Genomic DNA, 27,990 nt, shown 5'->3' on the forward strand with positions numbered 1-27,990 from the left:
AATGTCAGTGAGGAAAGAAACATTTGAAAGTAAATCATAATAAAAACATTGAAAAGTTCTCAAACACCCACACAAAATATCTATCTATCTAAATCTATCTATCTATCTATCTATCTATCTATTCCCGTATGAAAAGTTCACATTTACCAAATATCACTTCAATGCGCGGATTTGATAAACGTAAGTCCGTGAGTAGCAGAGTACTTTTATCCCTACTGTTTTTTAACTACTGTATTTGTTTCTTGATTTTTTATTTTCGAGAATTCGCACAATTTTCCCATGTTTATATGTAAAATGCTTCCAAATAAACCACTCACCTTGCTGATTTACTTCGAATCCCAACTTTATTCCAAATGCTGATTACGCTCACAGAAAACGATACATCATGACATATATATATGCATATGAGTGTCACCAACATGTCTCAGACCCGAGAATAATGCAGGCGGAATTTTTAGGCACCCGTTAAGTAGGTCAAAGTCTAGTCAAGCACAGAAATTTGACAAAGCCTGCCGGTTTTGCCGGTTTTGACACATACTGTCAATGTTGTGTACTTTTGCAAAAATAAAACCATTCATGATAAAGAGCTTTGCACAAACTTCAAACAACTGCGCATGTGCGAAAAGTGCTGTTTGAAATGAACAAGTTGGTGAAATTGACAAAGCCTGCCGGTTTTACCGTCTGGTTGATTTTATTTCATTAGCTCTCTGGTGTCTTTTTGAAAGTTTATATTAGAAATGTTCTATTGATTTTATGTTGTAAAAAGTAAATCCGTCGGAATTCCTTAGAAAAGCATTTATTTTACCTTCATTTTAAGGTAGTAATTAACAGTAAATTGTCAAAATTTGGGTGTTTTTCTGAATTTGTCAGTATTAGATAGATGAAATATCAACTACATATCAGCCTATCTTAAAATAATGGAAGTTTACAAATAAACCCGTAATTTTAGCCTAATTGCTAATTTACCCCTGTGGTAGCGTGTCTGAGTTTTAAATTAGGTCACACTTGTCCATATATGTGTTTGATTGGCAGCTCCACTGTGCAGCTGTATATTTCCCGTACTAGATTGCCAGGGGCGGATTTAGGCCGTCTTCTGGGTCTTCCGGAAGACGGTCAGATTTTCAAGTTTAAATTGACGGATATCAATTTTTTGTCGGAAGACCGTCAAAAATGTAGGATGGATCAGCTAAGATAATTTGGAAGACTGTCAGAAAATATCTTTGGATCCGCCCCTGATTGCTGCTAAGCCTTTCACATTCTGTGAGTAACGTCGAGCTTTCACTTGCCAAACAATACTTTTCATTTTGAATTTATCAGTGAACTTAATTCTGACGATCTATTAAAGCTTTAAAAAGCAGATATATAGATGAGACGTATATGGGCAAAGGCACTCCCCCTAGGTGTCACGTGGTGAAGAAGGCTGACGTCACGACTAACATGGTGGCTGCTGTCAATGCATGGAGGGGGCCTCCGGTTGAAAATGTTCAATAATAATGTTGAAAATGGATGAAAGACATAGTGACAGTTACATAGGCAGTGAGTAGAGGGCTGAACCAGTATAAATAACTAAATTTCTCAGCTTGCCAATGCAGCTCACTGATTATATAACGTTGGAATCTCCGGGGAGCACTAAAAGGCTGATTTCTCCGCTTCAGTTTATGGCTTCAAGAGAACGATTTAGACCAGTGTCAAAATAAATTAGAACTCTCAACCAATGAAAGCTGGTATTCATTCGTTAGATCTAAGGTTTGTCTGAAAGTATGTGTCTGGGATTTCATAACATCAGCTCCGTTTTCAACTTAGGCATGCTTTAGTTAGGCTAGGGTATGGAAGCGTATAAGTGCCACAACACACAACAAAATCACTCAACACACAACACAATTTCAACACGACACATTTAACTTCTCGACACAACACCAAAGAAAATCGCAACACAACACATTAACTTCTCCACACAACGGAAATAGATGGCGCTTTCGGCGCGGACGTCTTGGAAAAGCCGCGAAAACCCACAGAACGAGTCTGTGATTGTTTCCTTATTTTCTCAAGGCATTTACAATAATGTGTCACTTTTGGGGGTCCAGGAAAAGCGCACTTTTGAAAACATTCTATTACATAGAAGTTTTAATATCAGATAATCTGTTTTGAATGTTGCATATTCTATGCTGAGTGTGTGTGTGTGTATATAATTGAGGGGGGGGGGGGGGGAGCCAAAATCGTATTTGCGGAGAGAAACAGGGGTGGACGGAGGGAGAAGCAAGCAGCAGCAAGTATACCACGACTAGGTAACCCTCATCGCGAAAGCCGGGCAGGTTCTTACGGTATCTCTTCGACGTGCGCTGAGACCGAGACGGTCGCCGATTATTGCCTACGGGGTACGGGCAACCCTCATCGCAGAAGCTTGCTAGGGTGTTTACGGTGTTACAGTCTTTCCTTGCCGCGCTGGGAGGCCGAGTTGACCGTCTGTACCAGTCACAGTCAGCCTGCACAGCGGAAGCCGGGAAGTGGGGGTGGGGGAATAAGGGTGAGGTTGAAGAGGGGGAAGGGCCCCCCGGGGACTCCCTTTGTAGTTCGAAATATAATTTTTAATTTTATTGCATTTTTGAAAAGGATTCTGATGCCGAGAAACCAGTGTCGTTTTTCGAAAAACGATCCTGGCAGCCCGAAACTAGTGTCGTTTTTCAAAAACGATTTTGACAACCAGAAACGAGTGTCGTTTTTCGAAAAACGATTCCGGCAACTAGAAAGTAGTGTCGCTTTTCAAAAACGATTCTAAGAAGCCAGAATAGTTTTTTTACGGGGAGAAACAGGAGTGGACAGAGTAGAGGCAACGCGCGCTTAAAATCTACCGTGACCAGGTAACCTTCTCTGCGGAAGTTGGAAAGGGTGTTGTACGTTCTCTTCTCGCCGTGCGCTGAGACCGAGACGGTAGCGGTCAATGAAATAGGTGTCTTAAAAAAAAAAAACGATTCTGAAAAGCCAGAATCTTTCTTTTTCAATAAAATTAAAAATGATACCTCAAACTACAAAGGAAGAACCTGGGGGCCCTTCCCCTTCCTCACTCTCTTCCGCCAACCCCAACCCCACCAAAACACCCTTCACGGTTTTCGCTGTAAAGGCGGCCTGTGCCTCGTAGAGGCGGTCATCTAGTCTTCAGTGCACAGCGAGAAAAAACCAAAACTCCCTGAATACCCTGCCCGGCATCGGGTCCGTAGGCAATGATCGGCGACCGTCTCGGTCTCAGCGCACGGCGAGGAGAGACCGTAACACCCTGTCCGGCTTTCACAGTGAGAGTTACCTAGTCGCGGTACACGCACACCGCTGGTTGTCTCTCCCTCTGCTCACCCCTGTTTCTCTCCGCAAAAATTATTCTGGCTTCTCAGCATCGTTTTTGAAAAACTAAACTAGTTTCTGGTTGCCAGGTTCGTTTTTGAAAAATGAAACTGGAAACTAGAAACTAGACACTAACTTCAGCGCTCTGTGTCAAATTACAAGTTCGGTGTTACTATTTACTATGATATGCTAGTTAATGAAGTACAGATGTGTATTGAATGTATAAATTGTCACATATGATATTGGTCGGTCTGAGTACAATTAGAACACTAGCTATAGTTTTTAAATTATTTTTATTACTTTTAATTTTAATTAATTATTCTTATTTTCTGTAATTTTGGGTTTATTTTTTTGTTTAAGATTCACGGTATACTATTTTTAAGGTCAGCTGATAATTTGAATGAACCTGTTACTGTTTATAAGTGAAGAAAATTTTCTAAAATTTCATAATTATCCACTTATATTTTCTGTCAAATCCGCACCCATTGTCAATAGCTAATATATCCCCCGGCTTCAATACTGTAAACATCAATAATACCCCCCCCCCCCCCTCAATACACACACACACACACACACACACACACACACACATCATAGAATACAGGGGCGGATTTAGGCCGTCTTCTGGGTCTTCCGGAAGACGGTCAGATTTTCAAGTTTACATTGACGGGTATCTGATTTTTTTCTGTCGGAAGACGGTCAAAAATGGAGGATGGATCAACAAAGATAATTTGGAAGACTGTCAGAAAATATCTCTGAATCCGTCCCTGGAATATGCAACATTCACAACAAATTATCTGATATTAAAACTTCTCTGTAGTACAATGTTTTCAAAAGTGCGCTTTTCCTGGACCCCAAAGTGACACATTATTATAAATGCCTTGAGAAAATAAGGAAACAATTACAGAATCGTTGTGGGTTTTCGCGGCTTTTCCAAGACGTCCGCGCCGAAAGCGCCATCTATTTCCATTGTGTCGAGAAGTAAATGTGTTGTGTTGCGATTTTCTTTGGTGTTGTGTCAAGAAGTTAAATGTGTCGTGTTGAAATTGTGTTGTGTGTTGAGTGATTTTGTTGTGTGTTGTGGCACTTATACGCTTCCATACTAGGGGGTCTCGTTGAACTGGAAACCAAGTTTATTTTGATATCTCTGCTAATTTAACACATATCGCTAATTTGAGGCGCATTCTTGTTGATCCCTATGAGGGCTCACGAGTCAAGCTGTCTACACATGTCCATTTGTAGTGGACTTCTAGTTTTTAAGGTGTAAAGATCATGTTGAGCACATGCACCTATTAAGCATTATATCTCATTACGTAACGATTACATAATAAAATAAGGATATGAAATGAAGAGCTGTTGAAATAAGCTTTCTATTGATATGTAACATGTTGGTATATCTTGGCCGGTTTAGAAGATAGCTACCCCTGTTATCTACATCCTTAAGGGGATTCCCATTGTATTTATAGTGTTATATGTGGCCCCAATGGGGATTTTCACACCTCCCCCACTCTTGATTAATAAAATGCTTCATCTGGAGGATTGTAAATTATATTGCAAAATACATTGAAAATCGTAGGAAGGTTAACTGCAGATAATGCTGCGAGGATATTCTTAACAGTGGGGGAACTCGGCCAATATAAAATTTTTAACTTCGTTTTTACGATTTTGGAGCGCCTGTTCTAATTTTTGAAAGCGAGGCAATGGAACCAAACAATGCGATACAATTTGTAATCTCGTAAAAATTGCTATTTTTATATAAAGGTTATAGCATGGAGTACATCGAAATGCGACTTGTTTATTATTATGATCTTTAATAATTATTAATATAATGTGCGTGCGCATCTTTTGACGTATCACGTGATACCCTTCCAACCACCACTGTTGTTTCCCAGTGGCTCACAGAAAAAGTACTGGGAGCTATATTAATGAAACTTACATTATCTGAAAATTTGATTTGTTTTCTACAAAAATGTAAAAAATTTAAATTTCAATGAACAAAAAAAAAATTTTGACACCCATGGCACCGTTACCGTGTTTTGACCCATATATATCATTTGATTTTCATTTATTCTTTATAAGTTGAAAAAAAAATTAGTAGGATTTGTTAAGTTTGTGAAAATGAAGAGTAAGAATTATGTCTTGTTACATGCAGGGGCGGATTTAGGCGCTCTTCTGGGTCTTCCGGAAGACGGTCAGATTTTCAAGTTTACATTGACGGGTATTTAATTTTAATTTTTTCTGATGGTAGACGGTCAAAATTGGAGAATGAATCAACAAAAACAATTTGGAAGACTCAGTAAATGGTTTTTCATTCGCCCCTGACGTGATATCAGTCTTTATTTGGTGAGCTTTAGAGTCTTCAAAACAAGAACTTTTTTCTTTTTAAATCAAAACAAAGAGTTCTTACACATTCAGGGGTGGATCGAGGCCATCTCCTGGGTCTTCTGGAAGACCATCAGAATTTTTCTAGTTTACATTGACAAGCATCCAATTTTTCTGTCGGAAGACGGTCAAAAATTGAAGATGGATCAAAAAGACAGTTGGCACAACTGTCAGAAAATATCTCTGGATATATATATACAGGTATATATATATATATATATATATATATATATATATATATATATATATATTTCTACCACAAAGTTAAGTTTCATTGTCAATGTTATTTCATCCTTCAGCATGCAATAATAGCATTCATAATTTTTGTATAGGTGAAGTGCTGCATGAGAGGGAAGATCATTGCCATGTGTTTAAAGAATTACTGGACATCTTAGAGATGGACAAATTCGAGATTTTGACGGCACAAAACTTGTGGAGATGCTTCATGACAAAGACACCATCCTTACATACTCCGCACTTGTAAGGAAAAATAAACAGAGTGTGCCTGATTGTGAAAGGTTAGTTTTATTAGGCCCCTAGGGACCATTTCCACAGATATTTGGACTGATCTATCTCCTTGGGGAGTCTCACTAAATTGCTATCAACTGGACAGATCAGTTGGACCGATCCAGATGGATCGATATAGGCATGGGAGGCCAGTCCTATTCCTCTACCTTCTCATTCTCTGGTATTATGTATATAATTATCAGAGATGTTTATCCATAGTCTGTAAATGCATTGTTTATAAACTATTTAAATTCCTGAATAACCTAAATGTTTTTTTTTTTCTAATACTTACCCTATTTCATTTTTAGAATATTTTCTAAACCTATGATCAAGATCATGGAAGAGAAGGGGTATACTTATGAAGCCACCTTCCTGAAAATAGTTTTCAACTGGCACAGAGCTGCTGATGGTAGAGGCCTCACTGAACCAAAAAGAAGGCAGTACAACCATGGCTTTCTGAATTACATACTAGATGGGTGGATTCCTTGGCAGACATGGCCAGGGTATAATTATAGGGATATTGATGTTAACTGGTGGGTATAGACTACGTACATCATATACACTGAGTGTGACATAACACATGATAGTTCAGGGGCGGATTTAGGCCGTCTTCTGGGTCTTCCGGAAGACAGTCAGATTTTTAAGTTTACATTGAGGGGTATCTAATTTTTTCTGTCGGAAGACGGTCAAAAATGGTGGATGGATCAACAAAGATAATTTGGAAGACTGTCAGAAAATATTTCTGGATCCGCCCCTGTAGTTGATGGGGGACTTTTTCTGGTGGCTTTTAATAAATTATGTTTGATATGTCATATACATGGGCAATTGTTTAAAATTTTCATTTTATTTGTAGCCCAATCAAAGGCATCTGTGGTTTAACAAGAGAACTAGTGGTGGCCCTTGTCTACAATCTGGAGTCAAAATTGCAGAGGTAAACGGATGTAACACGTCCTCCAAAAAAACCCAGAAACTGATGATGTTAAAGCATTTTTTGCTATGTTGAGGGGTCTAGCTGTTGGGAAAAACACAAAACAACTCTTTGAGCAATATCCGTAAGAATATTAAGTCTTAAATTATTTTTTGGCGTAATGAACGTAAACTTTGATAAAAAACAGCATATTAAATTATTCTAAAAATAATATATGATACATATTAAATGAGTACTTAAAAATATATAGATAATTTCTGCATGAAAGATGATGACATTACTTTATGATAACATTATTAATGTCGATTCCTTTGCATATTCAGAAAAATCCTTCAGGAGTTCTTCAAAAAGATAGATAATGAAGAAAAGCTCTACTACTATACAGGTCACTGTGTCTATGGGATTAACAAATAACTCCCCTCCTTTTATGAACCTGGTAAAAGTGACAGGTTTGAAAAATTGAAGGGAGGAAGAAGGGGAGACCAGGTGTATTTGCGGCAGGTAGAGCAACCTACACAGCTGCAGGTGGTCAGTCTGTAAGAGCAATTAAGGTTTCACAGTGCCACAGAGGAGCTACCATCTGTGCAGGTAGCTGTGCCTGATCTGTTATGATATTAGAAATGAGCTCTTTAAAGAGGATCAATATTACAGTAAGGAATTTCCATCATCTGAATTTTTCAATGTTTATTGCAATTCCTTTGTATTTAAGAGAAGGACATCTTCAAATTTACAGGAATGATTCATACTGATCAAATACAGAAGAAATTCAGATATAAGAGTTATGAACTGTCATATTTGAAGTAACAGTTTGTTGATTTGAAAAAATATTATTAAATATATTAATTCTGTATCAGCAACATTAAAAGTTTCTTAAAAGCAATTGGGACATGAAATCAACACTATAAAGAAAATATCAATTTATTATTGAACATATTTACTTTTTCTTATCACTTGGATAGGCCAAGCTCCTTTTTTAAGTAACAAATAACATAAAAACCTGGCACTTTCCACAACCTAAAGAAAATCTTGTCAACAGTCACTAAATCTAAATAAACGTACTGCCATAATTCCTGTGGTAAATGACCAATAGTAATGCTTATCTAATCATTATAGGAGTGCCAAATAGAAGGGAAACATTTCACCAAGTCTCTGCGGTGAAATACATTCAAAATTATCTTCTAGATCAGCAGCAGAGTAGATATATGAAGAGCATGCAATAATCCTACCCCCCCCCACCCCCCCCCCTTACAGTCATTCTTGGTACCTTTCCGTGACCACTGACCTTTTTTTTTCGTCAGCATGAGTTGAAAGTGCAGTGTGTAAATGACAACAAAATAAAAATGAAATCAAAAAGGTGTGGTGGGGGTTGGCTCAGCAAAGAGTGTTTTCATTGGGCCTTGACCAGTTTAATTATGAAAATATATTTTTCTTTTCCTGATAAACAGTAACAGTTGTACTCAAGTATTATCCTGAATAAATGTGTTGAACGTTAAAACATTCCTAATACACCGTCACACCTACAAATTAAACCGAGAGAACGGCCCAGCAATGGACTGCTTACACATCATATATGATAGTAAGAATACAGCTTGGTCTTAAAAAAATCTAAGACCAAAACAGGTTAAGTGTGTCTTAAAAGAAATACAAGAAAAATCGCTTTCTTTTAAATTATATAGATCAGGGTGAACATAGTCTCAATTGAAATCTCAAAATTATATTATTTCCCAATAAAAATCAACATTTTTGATTAAATGGTCACCCAGGTTTTTACGTGTTGAATATCGCTTACAAAATTCTTTCCAGGAGTTTATAGCTATATGATATTTTTTTCTCCTTGAATCCCCCCCCCCCCCCCCCCCAATTGTCATACTTAAAGAAATCACCATCTGTGTTCCTTCACCGTAAGCGGCATTTTAGTTTTGTAATTAGGCTATGAAGTGTCCCTGATGATAAATATTTATTATTGCCCTCATGGAAGAAAATAAACGTACATGTAGGTACAGACATTTATCTTTTTCAGTACCAATTTTACTAAGTCTTATCACTTTCGTTTAATTTGAAAATTATATGGAATAAGCAAGGATCGATAAATTTTGTGAATTGCCTGTACACATTTTTTGTGTCATTTGCACTTTCTCACCTTTTTAAATTCCAACTAAGGATATCATTTCAGCTGTTTTCTTTCACTTGTGTATAAACGCAAATGCACATTTCCCCATTTTTTCCCCAACCTGATTCCTGCAATAATAAACTGCTCAAGATGGGTCCAAGTAAGCACCCAGTGAACAACTTGTTTAGTTTGTCCTCGGTCCAAGCAATTACACCTTGAAATCCAATTACACTTAAGTATTTCATTTTTATTTTTTTCTTATTCATTTTTAAACTTTTTAATCATTTTCATTTTTGCTCTTACAAAACAATTTGCACTTAGCAGCATGCAGTACATATATGACATAATAGTTAAATAAATAGTCATTTTTTACAGATGTAGTTGAACTCCTGGTGACTTGTAATCCTATCTGCATTCTAGGCTAATTCCCAATCTATGGGGATTAAAGGTACTGTGGTTTACCCCCAGTAAAACCAAGTTTAAGAAAGCGACACATGAACAATGACAAGAGAAATTGGCCCTATCTCCATATGTGTACTGAAGTAACCATCACATACAGTGTGATGTTTAAACTGAATCCCTTTCAGCAACAAGTTCCCCAAAAAGGCTCACCATTCAATACTCTATCTTCATACATCATTGCATGATTCAGGTAGGTACATTGATCAGAGGCAGCATTGCCATTAAGTGCCAATATATGAAAACAAATACAAGACCACAGCCCAGCAAGTCAACTTCCTGGGACCAGAAGAGCTCAATGTCATGGTAAAGGGCCAATGATGGTACATATTTCTTCAAGACCCTTTTAAATCCTGGGATAATCCTTGTATGAACTTTTCACTTAATATGGCATACAGAACCGACGTAAAATGTACAATATCCAACTAACACCAAAGTAATCATCCAGATAGATTATGCTAACAACACTTATTGATGCAGTTAAAAGGAGGATTTTTTTTGTGTGAAATTTCCATTTCCCATTAATGAGATTGTAGAAACATCAAAGAATGAGACCTTCATAAGTAGGTCCATCATTCTCTGGTGACTCCTGTCTCAGTCTTAAATGCTCAATGGTGTTCTGGAAATGCTTATTTATCTGCTCAGTCTCTTCATTGGATTCTAAGTTAGGCAAGTCTTCACGGATCTTTCCGATCAGTTGATTTAGCACCTGGACCGTCATCTGAGGAAAGAAAGGAAAAGAAGTCTGATTACTGGACTAATCACAAAGATATATTTTTGAACAAATTGTTCCAGTGCTTGCTAAATGGATCTTTAAATTAGGCATAGAATTACTGTATAGTTAGCTTCACCAAAACACAAATCTAATAGAGTTGGATATATTATTCTTTAATGTAATATAAGGGTATGTGAGCGTATGTATGTATGTTTATGCTTCTACGTGTATGTGATCATGTATGCATGCATGTGGATCCAGTGCAGTTTGGAGACATGTTAAAATAAAGAATATTCAAATTTACTTCTAAATACTACTATTCATAGTTGGACCCAGTAAAGTACTAAATTGATCAAAACTACTAACAATCAAACCTGAATAATGAGATATTTAAATTAAAATCCATTCTGTTTCCATGCATACAGTATATATTGTCTATCAAGGCACGTTTCGTCAGCACATTTTTAATATAATCCATGATAAAATCCAAAATAATAATTATAAAACTAAAAAATATTTCCTAATGTGGTAGATTGAAAAAAAAAGTGACCCTGCAATAAGATTCAAAACACTGCAATAATTATTTCACCTGGTCATTTCCTTTTTCATACATATATATGTAATGGTTGAGGATCTCCACAAAGAGCTGCACTTGGACAGAGCTGTCCATGCATTGGTTGGCTATCCTCAGGCTTTTCTTCAGACACTCCATCACACGTTTACCATCCTGGACCTGGAAGTACATATCATCAATAAAATTTAATAATGTACTGATAATTGTCCAAATAATAAATTCTAATAATCAATATCCTGATGATGATTTTTCTCTGGAAAGGAAAAAAAGATGCCATCAGCATCATGAGGTCAATCTGTTTGTATCGCCTGTTGTTGGCAAGTGAGCTCTGGTCATGCGGCAAGTCGTTAAGTACAAAGTTCACACTCTGACCACCTTAGAGTAACTCCCCAGTTATGTACACTGTTCCACCAAAAATGAGGAACATATTTCATAATTGCTTTTTTTTTCTTTTGGTCAGTATATCAATTAATTCAACGATTTTAACAAATCATCAAAATTTTCTGTATCTTATCATTATTATAAATGTTGGGTTAATACATATTTAACTTTCATGAACAATGAATTTGAAAAAAATACAAATTGGAAGTCTTAGCTACTCCTTTTATTGGAAGTCTTATAAAAAAGTATCACCAAACACTATCAGCTAGCTGTTCCAGACTTTTGCTGTTCTCATAAAAGAAAGAAGTCACCATTTTCATCGCCCACTTCCAATTAAGAAAGCTGAACAGAGTCACAACATACAAATAGCAGGTGCTAAACTAGATACTCGCTTGGTGTCTTATAATCCCGAAGGACTGGGTATTTTTTACACATGTCACTATAATTAATGAATATATTAATTAATGTGGTATACAGGAATGGAAGTCCTAGAAATGGAAGTCCAGGCTCCCATATGATTAGTACAGGTTAGGGTTCGTTGGAGTATTGGGGTCAGTATATGGGAGGAATGTCACCCGTACAAAGTAGTGGGAAGTGCACTACAGTTCCTAGAGGAATACCATTCCTGTTACAGTGGCATTAATAATAAATTTCTATTGTGATAATCATCACTATTGGCCAGCCCTTACCTCTTCCCCTTCGGACTCTCGCGTTTTTCCTGACCAGAACAGATGTGAGCACGTAGCCACACCACGACACTGGTCTGGTTTCTTCAGAAGTTTGGAGGCTGCCAGAGCACATTGTGTTCTGAGAGGTTCATGGTTCTCTTCTCCAAAACACTTCATTTTCTCAAATGTGGCAATGATTAAAGTGATGGCAGAGAGCTGCGCCTTACTGTCACTGATTTCATCCTCGTACAGCGAAAATGCCTGGAAGAAACAGATGTTTTTTAGATACTAGAGATATTGCAATGTGAAAGTATTTTCTGTTTTGATTTAAATAAGAAAAAATTTGAAGATTCTCAATCTACAGCTAACCAAGCAAATACTTTCATTACTTGTATCAAGACATTTAAATGTTACTCTTAATTTTCACAAACTTATAAAAATCCTACTAAAATTTTTTAACTTATAAAGAATAACTGAAAATCAAATTATAAAATTAATATAAAATATAACCTTTCTTCGAATCCAAGATCTTATTACATTGAATATTTACCAGTGATCAAACATAACACTGATCAAACAGAGTAAAGGAAACATTTCATTCATAAGACAACTGTGCTCCATGGACATCACTATTTCTGAGGTCTACAAGACAACATACTGATCTAACCCGACGCTAATACCTGTATAAATATTCACCTGTGACAAGAATTCATATGCTACAGACTCATGGTTTTCAAATCCTATCTCTCCAGCAGCCAGTCCTCCCTGAAGAAAGAGTCTAAGCGGGACCTCGGCCATCTCTGCCTTTATCAGGGCTCCTATCGTCTGGTGACAAAACTGGAAAATCTTCTGACATTTTTTCTCCCACTTATCATCCTAGAAATGGATGAAATATGGATTGAAAATGGGAACCTGCTTCAAATGGAGATATCAAAAACAAAACTCTCTCTCTCTCTCTCTCTCTCTCTCTCAGGCCTACCCAACTACCAGACATGAATGATCCTGAATTCACCAGTAAATTGGACCACACTACCCGTTTTCAAGGTGTGTAGGCCTACCCAACTACCAGACATGAATGATCCTGAATTCACCAGTAAATTGGACCACACTACCCGTTTTCAAGGTGTGTATCAGTATGCGCTTCAAAGTATCAGACATGACACCACTCTTGCCTAGTATGCGAAGTGATAGCGATGATTCTGAGCAGGGCTGGAAAGTAGTGCATCTCATCTCAAAATTTGTTCCAGGGTATAATATTGTGAAATGCGACCGAGTCTGGTAGTTGGGTAGGGCAGTCTCTCTCTCTCTCTCTCACACACACTCAATCAGTAGCAATAAATGCAAATAAATATGCCCCCCTCTCTCTCTCTCTCTGATGAATACAAAGGATTTCTGTATGTTTAGCACCTTATTGATAGATCATATCATAATCTGTTAATGACACACAAAACATTCACCTCCTCTTCTAGTTCTTTGTACTTGAAAGCCAATTTGTAGGCTGCAAACACCAATGGAGGCAGGGTGTACTTAATCCTCATGTTCCCACCATTTCCAAAGTGTTTCCTGGCCGCATTCAAGATCTGAAATCAAACCAAATTACTTTAATATGGGACATATTTGAAAAACATACTGTAGCTGTGGTCTGCTGTTTTTTTTTCACACTGAACCAATCAACCATTTAATGTCACAGACCTTAGCTAATAAAAAGATTAGAGACAAAACAGCATTTCCAAAACATACCTTTTTTCACACCAGAAAAATTCTTATTTGCATATAATTATGCATAATGTACGTGTTATAACTGAAAAATATACATCTAATCTATGCATTGCACTGAATGAGATTTATTTTGCAATTATAAAGCCTCTCCTCACTAGGTTTGTCAAAATTTATACCATAGAACTAACACTCGCCAAATGCTAAAACTAAAATTGACTAAACACAAAATGGTGGATTTAACTTGTTTTAGTCAAATTTCAACCATATGAAGAAAAAAGTGAGGAAAAAGCAGTGATTTGGCTATGAGAAAAAAATTGCCAGAGCTACCCCAGCCATTATATCAATAGATAATACATATAAAACATTATATCAATAGATAATACATATTAAACATTATATCAATAGATAATACATATAAAACAAACACATAAGACTTTTACAAATTTAAATATTTTCCTTTGGTTACTGTCATACCAAATATTGTTGGTCAGCATCTTCCGCCTGCATGAGGTTAATTAACCTTCCCATCAGGCCTTGTTCCTCTGCAAAATCTTCTGGGTCAATATCATCTTGGGGCTGTCCTTCTTGGTCACAAACCAGTGGCGCCACCAAGTTCAATATTGCATCAACCTGATTGTGAACAATGTATATTTTCCTTACCTGTTTTATTTTTCACAGCTTGATCAGACAAGATACAGATATGTTTAAATGAAAATTAAATGCTACAAAAATTTAACAACTTTCGTAATTAAAAAGTGTTTTACACAATTTTTAATAAGAAGAACATAGTAAAAAAGAGTGAGTACAGAATATTAAATTTGGTGACTAAATACTAGTAGTGCAGCCTTTTTGATTTGCCCAATATGCCTTATCTATTACTCATACATAATGTGAGATGTTATATGACTTTGACACTTGAGAAACAAATATATATTACCAGAAACTACAAAAAATTTCAATTTAAAAATACTAAAAAATAAATAATACTTAAAAATGCATGAAATATCTCAAAATATTTCAAATGAAACAAGAAATATTCCAAAATATCAAAAGACAAACCTGTTCCTGTGATGGTATCTTTATATCATTATCTAATGCATTCACTATAATGTACGAGCTCATGCTCTTCTTGGCGGCAAAGTCAAAGTACTCAAAGAGTGGACCGAAGTGCTCCAGCTGCAGAACGGTCAGTATGTTATTATAGCTGTCCACTGGGATCTTCATAAGGCGCATCAACTCCTTGGAAACTGCACTGGAATTCTCTATGCTGTCAAATACAAGAGAGATAACATGTTATATCATATAACTACCTGACTACTATCACACACACACACACACACACACACCTGAATAGAATATTGTCATATCACTAAATACACACAAACACTGCTTCCCCCTTCACTGATCCCCCCTTCAATTACTGAAAAAAAAATTCACACCAATGGTTTGAATTTTGACTAGTTGAATCTTAATTCTAAACCGTACCAAATGGCAATGTTCCCCCTCTAAAATACCAAAATTTTTCAGGCCCTAAGGCAGGCCTGGAACCCCAAACCAACCACCCCTGCAAACTACTCACTGGTCCAGGTTGAGCCTGTTAAAGATCTCCTCAGTTGTCTCCAGGACCTTGTCCACGTAATCCACCCTGTCTGGGTAACACTTCAGGGCCAGGTTGATCAGCGCCACCTGCAGGGAAACGATGTCTTCAGGAGGCATATCAGGACGATTCTGAAATATTGAGAAATCTATTGAAAATTTTGTCTATAGAACATAAACAGCAACAGCAATGGGTTTTTCAAAGGATTGGGGTGTAATTTTCACAGGGAACAGGGATACGTAGAGCCAGCTAGCTTGGTCTTGTTTATATAGATTATAAAATAACAGCTACATATAAGATATTCTCTGAAGGACAGTCAGCATAATTCATAATTATCGAAGGCATTGGAAATTGTCATAGTTGCTGTCACTGTTTTCTTTACCTGAATGACTTGAGAAATCTGCTGTGAAAATATATCAAAAAGTTGGATGTCTTGTGGTATACCAACACCTTCCTCTTTGTTGGCAAATTGGGCAAGTCTGTTGAAACAAAGAAAAACACACATGACTTCAAATTTTGACAGGAAATATAACTGTTCTTGCAAAGACTTTTACACTTCCAGGTTCAGGTAGAGATGCTTCATAAGACGATTATTTTGAATGATACTAAACTTTAAGTCGTATCTCTGTTGGATTTTGCAGTTGACCTCTCTCCTTACTGGTGCAAATCACTGGAAGTTGCTGGGAAAGATTATAGTAGGTGTCTAAATTTTCCAGTTAGTATCTTTTCCATTAACCTCTAACATTAAAGAGAAAACAAGTTCAAAACGAGCTAGTACTGAGTAGATTTGAAAATTTGAAAGCTACACTTTATAATTACAACAAAATATCAATTCAATGCTTCAAGCTTAACAAGATTAAAGGGACAAAAAATAGGATTAAAAACGCCTTTTTAGTGCATGGATTGCTTCTTTTTTAACTTATCTGAGAACAATTGCTATGGGTAAAGCATAAAATGGCAGGTAAATGGCCTTAATCAATATCGAAAAAAAGAATCATATTCACCGTCCACTTTCGAACCCCGGGCGTCAGCCATCTTGACACAGTTTGAAATAACGCGGCTTCTCGACTCAGATACGAGATGTAAACAATGCAGACAGCATGCCGTTTCGAAGGTGAGCGTGGACGTGAAGGAGAAGAGGAATTGCTCACCGAATCTTTGCAGGTAAGCGAGTTATATTTACCAAAAGTACTTTAAAATGGGAAGATGGCAGTGGAAATCAAAATGTCTGGCAGAGGAAGTTAAAAAGCGTAGATAACTGCTAATAATTAACGTTTCCTCGGGTAACGCACTCGCAGCCAAATCACTCGCACTGGGTACGTACTACTAGTTATATAAAGCGAGATAGTGCACTTTACCCCTGAGGTGTATCGATAGTTCTGTAAAGCAGGAGGAATACCCTTTTCTGCTCAATGTGGTCATCTACCAGTACTTACAGACTAACCTCACACCATATTCTCGCAGGGGAATCCCATGAGATATACAATGTAACTCGAGTACTAGTGGGGTTAGAGGGTGTTCTTTGTACGGCACGTAACTACGTTAGCTTATTTGTAAATTTAATAATATTGTCAATGAATATGATTATAAGGAATGATTTTTTAGCCTTTCAGAGGAGGAATTGGGTGATACATCCCTTCAAGCACGAGTGAAGAGATCAGGTATGTTAATAATTTTAGCAGTATAACATGGGCGGATCCAGGAATATTTGAAAGGGGGGGGGGTCCGCGGATGCAAAGCCGACCCCCCCTAGTTGGCGTGGGGTCCTGGGCCTGCTTAAAACTTTGGTATTTTAGAGGGTGAACAGTGCCATTTGGTACGGTTTAGCACTTTACTGTAGTAAATTAGCTAGTCAAAATTCTAATTCCAAGTGGGGAATATTAGTGTGATTTTTTTACATCAGTTCTTTGAAACCATGTGTGATTATGTTATTTCTTCTTGTGGCCTTTATGATTTAATGCAGCTGCAGATATTTAAATTTAATTTTTTTTTTTTTTTTTGCCATAATCAGACTTGCTTCTTTATAATAAGCTGGTTATCATGTAGTGATCATGCCCTCTAATTTGTTGATTTTTGTTAAAGAATAGTGCTGTTATGATAATATCAATACATTTTTTTCTTTATAACCATTTTATGTAATTTTACTATTACAGTGCCTCAAGTTATGTCTGGAAAACTCATACCAGGAAGCACTCCAATCTTACAATACTGCATCACTTCAATGTCGGTGTGACAAGTTGTGTAAAAGACTGCTACAAAAAATTTGCAGCGATGACCACATGATCCACCACCTTTTACCAAAACCGAGTGAACAGTTTTATATTATAATGCCCATGTACATGTATTTAAAGTGACAAGACTGAGATCAGCGAGAGCCTCAAGGCCTTTATTTTCTGTGCATTGTCAAGTCTTCAATAATTTTATAATTTTGTCAAATACATCCAAAGATTCAATTCTAATGCAATACTTGAAAACTTTTTTAGAATATATTTTAATGTCGAACATGTTTTTCTAAGAACTAGCCCTTTAGTAAATTAACATGTACTATCCAACTGTTATTATTAATCAACATATTGTTATGTACAAAGCATAAGCTGCAGTATCAATGAAGCATTAACTGGGTAGAGATTATGAATGAAATAAAAGTTTAAATATTGAAACATCTTTTATTTATATTTGGCAAAAATACAAGAATAAACAAAGTTTGCTACATAAGTTTGGAATTTGGCCAAATCATCTTTATTATTACCTGTCACATGTAATGAATGAGACATACACAGATTCTGTAAGCTAGAATGCATAATTATTTTCATACTCATTAATGCCATCTTCATAAATAAGCCTTCTATTCAAGCATTCACAAACTTTCACATTGTGCAGTACACATTATAGTATGATAACATTTTTGAGAGAGACTTATTAATAGCCAGGCTATCATGTTAAGAGTCTGATGTACATGCAGACCCATGAGGATTGCAGATCAACAAATTATCCCCCTCTCTGTCAGTGTATTGACTCACGTGAGCTGTCTCCATGCAAAGGGATGTGTCATAAGAAAGGACCAACCCAACTTACACAAACATAAATTGTTTCATCAGTAAGATATTCACACATACTTTTCCAAGATGTGCAGGGAATAAATAGAAAGGTATAAATATTTCTTTAAAAAATACAGGCATAGCTTCCCTGCATGAATTCTAAATAATGGCTGAGTGGAGAATTGAATACAGGCACAAGTGTTCACTCAAACCATTTTTGTAGATCTTAAAAGAAATGACATGCAGTCATTTGCCAAATACAGAATTTTATGCTGTAACAAAGTCACAAAACTGCAACTGGTGATCTTACAAAATCTAACAACACACTGGTTTAAAATCAAGTTGAAATCACAATATGCCACCAGTACCATATTCCATAATACATTTGATGTCATTTAGATTTAAGAAGTAAATGCTGGACCAAAATGGTTTATTCTCAATATCAGGCATATGACTTAGGTTTGGGAGGAAAGACCACCTTGATTTCCAATCTGTCTGCATTATAGCATACATGTAAGTGCTAGATGGTTTGAAGTCAGCAGATTATGCTTTGTCACATTGGCAAGATGAGTTCACTGAATATATCCTGTAAGCAGCACTCGAAAGTCAGGAAAAGTCTCTCACTATCCAACTCGTCCCCGCTTTGGACCCTCAAGAAAAGTTCATCTTTTTTTGGTGGAGAGCCATGGAGTTCCTCTTCCATGTAAAAAAACTCTTCTTCAGGACATCATACTGGCAGTTGCTCATAACCTTTAGGTCTAAAAAAGCAAATCAAAATAATAATAATAATAATTTATTAAGATTGCAACCCAGTGGGTTGAAGTTGTACATAGTGTTAAGAAAATTATAATGAAAATAAAGTGAATATTTGCTTGAATAAAACTGAGTTAAAAGACTGCTAATTGAACTTTAAAATTATTGTTCTTAGGATAAAAGACAACATAATACTATTGGAAATTTAAAAGTGCATACGGAATAAAAAAGCATCAGAATCTGTCGGTCTTAAATTGTGGCACTTTGTTACTATTGTTTGATCTTAAAAGACGATTGGATTGATCAATAAAGATGTGATTCAGTTTGTCAGAGGATTCAGTTATTTTGTAAAAGAAAGTTTTGCACAGATCTCTTCGTTTATCTAAAGTACACATATGCCAGGTTCAGGGTTTCATCATAGTATAGGTCAGGGAAAATAATCTTCAAAGCACGAGTTTGGTCAGTCTCTTAGAGTTTGCATTGCTCTATAGTTAGTCCTGGATGCCACACAGGGCAGGCATATTCTAGAATTGAGTGCACAATACTTTGGTAAAGCTTAGCTCGTTTCAGTTGACGGAGGAAATAGAGTCTTGCATTATGTTTACATTATGTGTCGCCAATTTGGAAAAAAAATTGATAAAAGAGAAATCATGCACCTATATGCCTAATATATGAGGAATGAATATCAGCTTATTAAAATTCTGCTTACTCTAAAGACATGTTTTAGTCCCATGTTGGATCATCAGGATCCTTTAATTCCCTCTTCTTCAGCATCTTCCTCCTCTTCCATCTGCACTTCTTCCAGTTCAGGCATACCATAGGAAAAAGTTACCTTGATACTGCAACCAAAAAAAAAAAAAGCAACAGTACATAAAATAAGATAATCGAGTTTGAGAAAAATTACGAAAAAACATAACTGAAATAAGTATAAAACTCAACTGAAATAAGTATAAATGCCATTTTTCTCAATATGATCACCTTAAATTATCTAGACTGTCATCTTCAACTGTACTAGTATTAACTACAACTTAATTTTGAAGTTTCTTGATCACTTCATATTGGTTTAATCTCCGAAATACTGGTTGGAAGTTAAAATTGTATGATCTAAATTATTACTCTGGACTATTTAATACATTAGAGAGATGTACCAAACATAAACATGCAATATCCCCTTTATGATTTATTTATTTTTAATGTAAAAAGGAGACAAATTGTCTTTAAAATATAAAATCAATATACTACTATTTATTTTCACTTATAGTTGACATGCCATTTAACATTGGGTTAAACTTAGATACAATAACAGCTTCTGCACATTCATTTTGGGATTTAGATGCCTAAAGAAATAGCATCTTTGTCATATGTCTTAATTACTGTGGTATGCCTAGATGTTAGAGGCACAAGAAATGTGCCCTCGGTAAGTCAAAAATTCGCCCTGGTCATTGTAATGTATATGTAATGTATATGTAATGAGACTAGTATCTCCCACCATGTCCGTTTTTATTTAAACTTTCTTTGCTCTATAAACTAACCCAAACCCTGTCAGAGTCGACATATGAGCAACACTTGCAATTTCTGTCATCGATACCACTCATATTAGTTACAATTTCATGGCATATTTTGACAGACGAGCCTGACAATCGTTAAGAAATACAACGAACACACGTAAATAAACATAAATCTCTGTGCTTAATAAATATTTTCACTGGTGTCTTATCTCAAAGATTATTGTAAATGGTACTCACAAATCCAGTAAATTCTTCGCGGCCAGGCCATTCTTCGTATCCATGGCCACCCAAGCAGGTTTTCATCTGCCTTCTTCCTCGCCGGTGTTTATTGTTTGCCTGTCGTACATTTGCTGATACACTGTTTTACGCATGTTTTTTGTAAAGGCCGTTTCTTTTTTCTTTTTGTTATCTGTCTTCGCTTCTTCGAAGGACTCCCAGCATAACTGAGCCTCCTGTTTCACGTTGTCCTTTCCCGGCAGCTTGAACTGGTTTTAACTAGGTCGCAATACGAGAATCTCGCGAGATCCGGAAGTCTAGAGAGCTCAATTATGAAAATGGAGGTGGTTGTTGGTAAACCTCCGCTTAAGCGGAGGTTTTCTTTTTATTGTATTTTCCAAAAATGTTACAGAGTGATGGCGAGTGCCGGGAATGATAGATTAAAGGTTGGTAAATCGCGGAAAAGTAGTGTTAACCTCGGGATAAATCAGGATAAATCAATTTTGGCGCGAAAATCCTCTTTTGTGTCCTTTTAATATATTGTCTGTAATTTACTGTATATGAGTACATCATATCACCTGTCAATAAGAGCTATGATGATGTTCTTGACATTGACATCAGGGTGAAGGTCAGCGCAGGCCTTTAAGAACCCGGTCAGCGTTTGGAGGTGGAACTCGTCTGGAAATACCTGTAAGGAATTAAGACACCACCTTCAACTGATTGCTATTATTAATAATAAGAAAAACAATAGTGATAGTCGCCATAAAACTTGGAGTGTTAAAAGCCTCATACATATAACATACAAAACCTACATATTACATAAAAAACATTATTAAGTCCATTGCATAAAGAAAGACTACTGCAATTATGATTATAGTTTGTTCAAACAACTTCTGAGTAGCCTCCTTTATGACATACATGTATAGTCAAGACATATCAAAATGGTACAAATACACACTAAAAGCACTCTGAAAATCATTTAAGAGAAAAAACTACTCATATTTGTCATATCTGGGTGAAAACTACCTGTATAATACACTCCATCAAGTATTCCTGTGCTATGGGATCTCTACAGCTAACTGTCTGCTCCAACACACCAGTCAGGATATGCTGGAAATAAATGAAATATATACACTAAAGGTAACAAGTATTGAACCAAAATATACTATACAGGCCTTATAAACTGATTAGGCATTTATTAACACTACCCGTGGATCTTTTAGCACTTTTTAAGCAGCAAAATTTATAAAAAGTGAAACAAAACAAAACAGTCACAAACCCTTTTATACATCTCCATGTCAACGCACTCTAACTGGCTGAGGCGAACCAGGTTAGTACCAACAAGGATACGCAGCTCGCGTCTCTCCTGCTCCCGCTTGTCTTTGTCGCGCGTATGTCCCTGGTGCTGCATGCGCACCCACAGTTTGTTCATTTCAGCAAAGTTCAGGTGGATGAAATCGTTGCATTGACTTTATCTGTTGTTTATAAGTTATTAAGGCATCCTTTCGGAAAGCTACTGCCGCAGAGCATTTACTAAAACAGACCTCACAAAGTTTCAAACCATCTATCAGTGAGACATCCTGAATTTTCACTCCTAAAAATCACAAAAATTTTACAGTGTTTTACGTAACACAGAGCACACAATAAATAATACATCATTATATGTGGTCAGGCATAACTAATCCCCAGTTGTTCATTTTTATATTATATAACATTATTATATATAACAACTTTTTTTTTTGGGGGGGGGAGAAATAAAAATTTAATGCATGTCTTTTTTAAAAGGGTAGGGTAGGACACTTCTTAAAAGTCAAAGTCGAGTTTGGACTTACAAACATATATGTATCTCAAACTGGCTGAAGCCATAAATAAGTCACATACATTTTATTGATTTGGTTCTGATTTTTCTTTCGAGAATTTTATAATTGTTTTTCATGTAAACATGCACACACTGCAGATTTACATTGACTTTTAGCAACTGTCTAGTGTCATTGCCAATTGTACTGTATAAGTCAATATCAAGAAAATTACCTAAAAAATCCTCAACTACATCTCGATAATGTTCATCTATAGTCTTCTTTTGGGTGAAAGACTGCAACCTCCTGGTTGATGAGGCACAGAGTAAAGGAACTCAATGGGATGAGTTTTTGTGGAGTTTCTGATTCCATCATGTGCGCTTCACGTTTGATTATCACATGAGCAAAAACTAATAGTGTAGCACTGACCATCTCCAAGATAAACATGACAGGAGTTTCCAAAATGAAAGCCACATCATCCTGAAAAAGATTTTTTTAACAGTTACACTTTTATTTAGGGAAAATAGACAAAATATTTCAGGCTCAGAAATAAACAGTATTTTCAAAATTTTCTTTTCTACTCTAACATAATAATTGATACATACAATCGTATCAATATAGGGTGTCTCAAAAAACCATACCTGTTCAAAAGGTTAAATACTAGATACTAATATCTGTGTTTACCGAAAAAAAAAACAAAAAAAAAAAAACTGATAATAATTCTGAGTTTCACTAGAGTAAACTTTAGGGAGAGATGGAACACATTTAGTATTAATTACATTTAACTAAAATATGCTAAAATACAATGAATAATCTTTTTCTCCCAAATGAATTGTAATTCAACAATGTATGCTTTTTAAAAGAAGATACAAATAAATATTGTAGACAATTTACAATAATAACTGTTTGAGAGCATGAATGTGCAGTATGGCACAGGAATGCAGTTACTGGTAGGTATTACTTTGCAATAAGGAGAGCTTGTGAATCGAACCCAAGACCTTCCACACAAGGTGAACGCTCTACCACTGAGTTTGCTCTCCTGTCCCATTTCACTACCACTTAACCTGACCAATGTCCACTGCCTCAAAACAATGTTCCACTAAAATCAAGCTACTAGTAGAGGTGCTGACAAATATCAAATCAGCCCATAAGCATGATAGTGGGAGGGCTTTAAATTTATTTGCCTTCATTAGACATATTTTTTGACCAATTACCCTTTTCTTGTACATGTACGTTTTAGTATCGATAAATTAAAAAGAAATAGTGTAATTTTACTATAATATACTTCCAATTTTTTGGTCTTCCATTGTTTTGGTCTAGATTAACCCGACCCGGTGTGGTGTGTACCGCCGGGAGCGTGAACCATCCGTTCTGCTCATGCGCACTAAACGCAGGCAAATCTGAAGGACTTCCGACGTGTACAGTCCGTCTCTATATGGGCATTTTTACAATCCTGGGCTCCTTTTTTTCCCACCAAGGGTCAAAAATAGAAGTCATTTTTGTGTTGAAATGTGTACTTTTCTTGAAAGTATAGACCTGAAGGGTATAAGAAATGACAATCCCGAGATAAAACCTTGTGTATGTATAAAGATATGATCATTTGAATTTTGAAAATCATTTTTTTAATTTTCATAAGCTAAACCTTGAAGTGTGTGACTTTTATGGTAATTTAAGGTATTGATCTCCAAAAAACCACTTAGTTTTACTCAGGGAGTATTGCTCTTTTATGTATTTGCAAAAAAAATGGATGAAATATCCAAAATTTGACGAATCAATGACATTTTGTAATTTTCCTGTTTCAGTATTAAATGTGACTCCATGAAGTTTTTGATTCTGAGATATTCTGAGGACTTCTGTACTTCACTTTACCTTGCATTAGTTCTTTATGTTATGCTTCATGATTGTGTAAAATATTATTTTGCATGGACATGTGTGCTAATTGCAGTGTCATGTTAAAATAAATGTCCTTTCCGAAACATCCCTGTTTCGGAAAGGACATTTTTTTAACATTTATGATATTGTTTTAATATATTGTAGTATTTGAGTTTTTACAAGTTTTAGGTGAAGTCTATGAATAACTGGGCAAAATAGGTGGAAGCTGAACTAAAATTGAAGTCTTTTTATTACATTTTGTGCTTGTTTTGTCTATTTTGTACTAGTAATTCATTACTGGAATTTTATTTTATTAAATATTGATTCTGAGATATATTCCAGGTATTCTTTACGCCATTATACCTTATTTTAGTTTCTTTTGTTACAGTGCATAGCTGTATAAAATATTATTTGACAATGTCAGATTTACCAACAGTAAAGACATGTTTAAAAATATGTCCTTTTAGACATGTCCTTGTTTCGGAATGGACATTTGTTTAACATTTATGAAATTGCCTTAAGATCTCATAGTATGTTGGTTTACAAGGTACAGCAAGGTGAAGCAATCATTAGACAAAATATGAGTAAACTAGATTAAAACTGAATTGTTTTTATTACATTAATTGGTCATTTTGGATAGTTTTTGATTCTTTTTTGAAATGTTACTCCCTTAGTATTTGATCATGATATAAAATAGAGTCTTCTACACTCCATTATACCTTATTCTACTTCCTTTTGTTACAGCTCATAGCTGTATAAAATATTATTTGACAAGGTCAGGTTTAAATTTAGTAATTACATTTTTAAATATGTCCTTTTAGGCATGTCCTGTGTTTCGGAATGGACATTTATTTAACATTAACGAAATTGCTTAAATGGTGTGTATATATATATATATATATATATATATATATATATATATATATATATATATATATATATCATGATGTATGTATATATTATAGATAATCACAGGAAGTTAATTATAACCCTGTGTCTGCCTGCAAGCGCCTCTGTAAACCGTGCCAGTGAACTGACTCTTGCATCTTTAACACGTGTAGCCTCATAACTATTTTCGAATACTTTTTTGTACATCATAAGTAAGCAGTACTTAAAGTAAGGAAAGCTATATTATTCAAAATGATATTCTACATAAATTTGATGTGCTTCCCATCATCCTCTTCCTCATGAATAATAAATAGATGAGCAGACCAAAGAGTAAACAAGTGTTTTAGACAATGTGTTAAAAAATGTCCTTTCCGATACAAAGCATCCAAATTGCCTATATTTCTATTTATACTGATATAATCTCTTCAATTAATTGTTAATTTAACTTTGAATACATGAACTTTGGGAAAATATGCAATGGAAGTTCTAGTAGATCCAAAGAAAAGATCCTGACTCGCAAAAATGAATTTTTTTGTTGAGGATATATATAGAAATTTAAAAAGATGCCATTGAAGAAATGTTTTTCTATTATTTTCATGTCATATGCATGATGCTCTAACAGTAATTTGCTAATGTCAAGTGAAACATACAGCATTAAAGACAGAATTCTCTCTATTTATAACATTGGCAATGTAAAGGTACTTTGTTTCGGAATGGACAATTTTTAACAAGCATCTCAAAAAAGACCACAGTTAAATGGGTTTTTGTGCACTGGGGTTTTCTTATATAAAAATAAATATCACATGTCCTGGGCTTTAGAGAAATATATATTGTTACTGGCTAGGTGTCAACATGTTCTTTTTATGTAAGAAAAACCCAATGTTTCGGAATGGACAAATTTAACGGAAAAACACGGTAGGGTTATTTTGCACTCCATGTCAAGCTCCAGAATCATCGCGCAGATTTCATTATTTGATACAAACAATACCAATACATCCAAATAATGATTAGGATGGTAAATTATACTGTATGTTTTATGATATATTTTCTGAAAGTCATTTATTTTTGTTTCGGAATGGACATTTCGTTTAACGGAAATACCAGCATGCCATTAAAAGGCTTTTTTTACTAGGATACACCTCTCTCCTGTTAATATTTAAACTTTTTTGCTTCCACCATACTACTGAGTGTTTTATAATCCAAAAAAATGCAATGTCAAACACTGTTTTAATTTATTTCAGATTGCTTTTTATTTCATATGACTAAAACGGGAAAAATTTTTGGTCATTTTTCGGGCTTTGCTTTAGCATATCTTTGGACTCGGTGGTGATATTTGGTTTCTATTTTCAGTGTTTATCTTCACTTACACCATTCTCTAACATAGTGATAAAAGAATTCTTTGATCGTATGTATGTAATTTGTTAATTAGCAATATGTGGGAAAATCTGAAAAGTGCCCAGGATTGTAAAAATGCCCATATAGAGTCGTCAATACATTCTTAGTCTTTAATAAACACGCGCTGTTGAGAACATACTGCAAATTCAAACATAATCTTTAGAAGTATTCATATCTTAAAGATGTTCACCTCTACTGCTATTTCTCTCAGGTGGCCATATCAACACACTAGCCTAGTAAAATCAATACTAAAATAGTAGCCAGCAGCTGAATAACGACGGCCCGTCCACGGTAGGTTCATCCATGCGTCGAACTGTTATTTGAAGCTGATTCTCTATCAAAATTATCAATTAACACATGAATTTTATCCCCATCATAGTAAATGTATAATGAGGTGGAAAATGAACTACTCGAATATAACAGTTGAATAACAATATAACAGGTGAATAACAACGGATCATTCACGGAACGGCTAATACACGTTGCTGCTGCGTGTACAATCGGTCAGGACGGATGGTTCACGCAGAACGGACCGTACACGTGACACCGGAATAACAACTGAGATAGGGCACTATATAGCACGAAAATTCATGCGTTCGCACTCCTACTGACGATTCTGATATGTACTGGCTGTGCTAACGCATGAAAGCAAAGGCCTCAAAAAGTTAGAAATGAAAACCAGCTGCCTCAAATTCAAATTTTTATGTTACATCTCATCTCCTCAACACGCACATTACTGTGAAGCCAACCAGCTTTCCCATCAACAGAGGTTTCACTTTCCTTAAATTCGTCTGTCTACCTACCAGTTTGACCGTCGTCATCTTGCTATCTGGGGAGCTTGCGGAATCGGCCGAGAATTGCCGATTGACAATCAACCTGGATGCCACCTGATGCCATCACGTCCAAGGAGTGCAAGGTTATTGTCGAGTGCGGAGAAATCCGAGTAGTTCCGATTGCCTATCTCTATCTCCTCTAACACAATTGGGACAATGAACCTCTCTCTATCTCCTCTAGCACAATGGGAACAGTCTGCGCTTGTATTTTCATTTCTATTACTATATGGACAGACATTGTGTCCGTGATTGCCAAGCATTTTCCTTGTATTTGTATTCGCAAACTCAATTAAAGGAAATTCGAAAACAGTGTAACTC

The 27,990-nt window shown here is 35.8% G+C and overlaps 2 protein-coding genes and 2 long non-coding RNA genes across 7 annotated transcripts; 2 read left to right on the forward strand and 2 right to left on the reverse strand.

Moving 5' to 3' along the window:
• The first annotated feature begins 1,276 nt into the window (after positions 1-1,276).
• Positions 1,277-8,999, forward strand: LOC147762229 (uncharacterized). Of its 3 annotated transcripts, none has more exons than XM_087010720.1 (5): positions 1,277-1,746; positions 6,048-6,233; positions 6,531-6,755; positions 7,076-7,153; positions 7,474-8,999. In XM_087010720.1, the coding sequence occupies exons 2-5, from the start codon at positions 6,154-6,156 to the stop codon at positions 7,562-7,564; spliced, it is 474 nt and encodes a 157-aa protein (XP_086866846.1). In that variant the 5' UTR covers positions 1,277-1,746; positions 6,048-6,153; the 3' UTR covers positions 7,565-8,999. The 3 variants fall into 3 exon arrangements, 2 of the variants coding, with proteins under 2 accessions (XP_086866846.1, XP_086866847.1); XR_015333811.1 differs by having other exon boundaries at positions 1,346-1,746; positions 7,076-7,274; XM_087010721.1 differs by having other exon boundaries at positions 1,346-1,536.
• A 91-nt stretch (positions 9,000-9,090) lies between these two features.
• LOC106173204 (vacuolar protein sorting-associated protein 35-like) lies at positions 9,091-27,780 on the reverse strand. Its single transcript, XM_087010713.1, has 14 exons — positions 27,643-27,780; positions 22,920-23,164; positions 22,168-22,482; positions 21,915-21,998; positions 21,467-21,576; positions 15,756-15,852; positions 15,356-15,504; positions 14,836-15,043; positions 14,251-14,406; positions 13,515-13,637; positions 12,754-12,933; positions 12,079-12,318; positions 11,024-11,167; positions 9,091-10,440 (listed from the first exon to the last, which is right to left on the reverse strand). Exons 3-14 carry the CDS (start codon positions 22,318-22,320, stop codon positions 10,261-10,263), a joined length of 1,824 nt encoding a protein of 607 aa, XP_086866839.1. The 5' UTR covers positions 22,321-22,482; positions 22,920-23,164; positions 27,643-27,780; the 3' UTR covers positions 9,091-10,260.
• Positions 16,226-18,033, forward strand: LOC147762230 (uncharacterized). The gene is made up of 2 exons (XR_015333854.1): positions 16,226-17,034; positions 17,527-18,033. It is a non-coding gene; the product is annotated as an uncharacterized LOC147762230 (long non-coding RNA).
• Positions 18,026-21,460, reverse strand: LOC147762231 (uncharacterized). Of its 2 annotated transcripts, XR_015333852.1 has the most exons (3): positions 20,910-21,431; positions 19,874-20,003; positions 18,026-19,169 (listed from the first exon to the last, which is right to left on the reverse strand). It is a non-coding gene; the product is annotated as an uncharacterized LOC147762231 (long non-coding RNA). The 2 variants fall into 2 exon arrangements; XR_015333851.1 differs by having other exon boundaries at positions 19,874-21,460.
• Positions 27,781-27,990: the final 210 nt, after the last annotated feature.

Source organism: Lingula anatina, chromosome 4 (genome assembly GCF_051362555.1).
Source record: "Lingula anatina isolate TDL-2025a chromosome 4, LinAna3.0, whole genome shotgun sequence".
Classification (NCBI taxonomy): Eukaryota; Metazoa; Brachiopoda; class Lingulata; order Lingulida; family Lingulidae; genus Lingula; species Lingula anatina.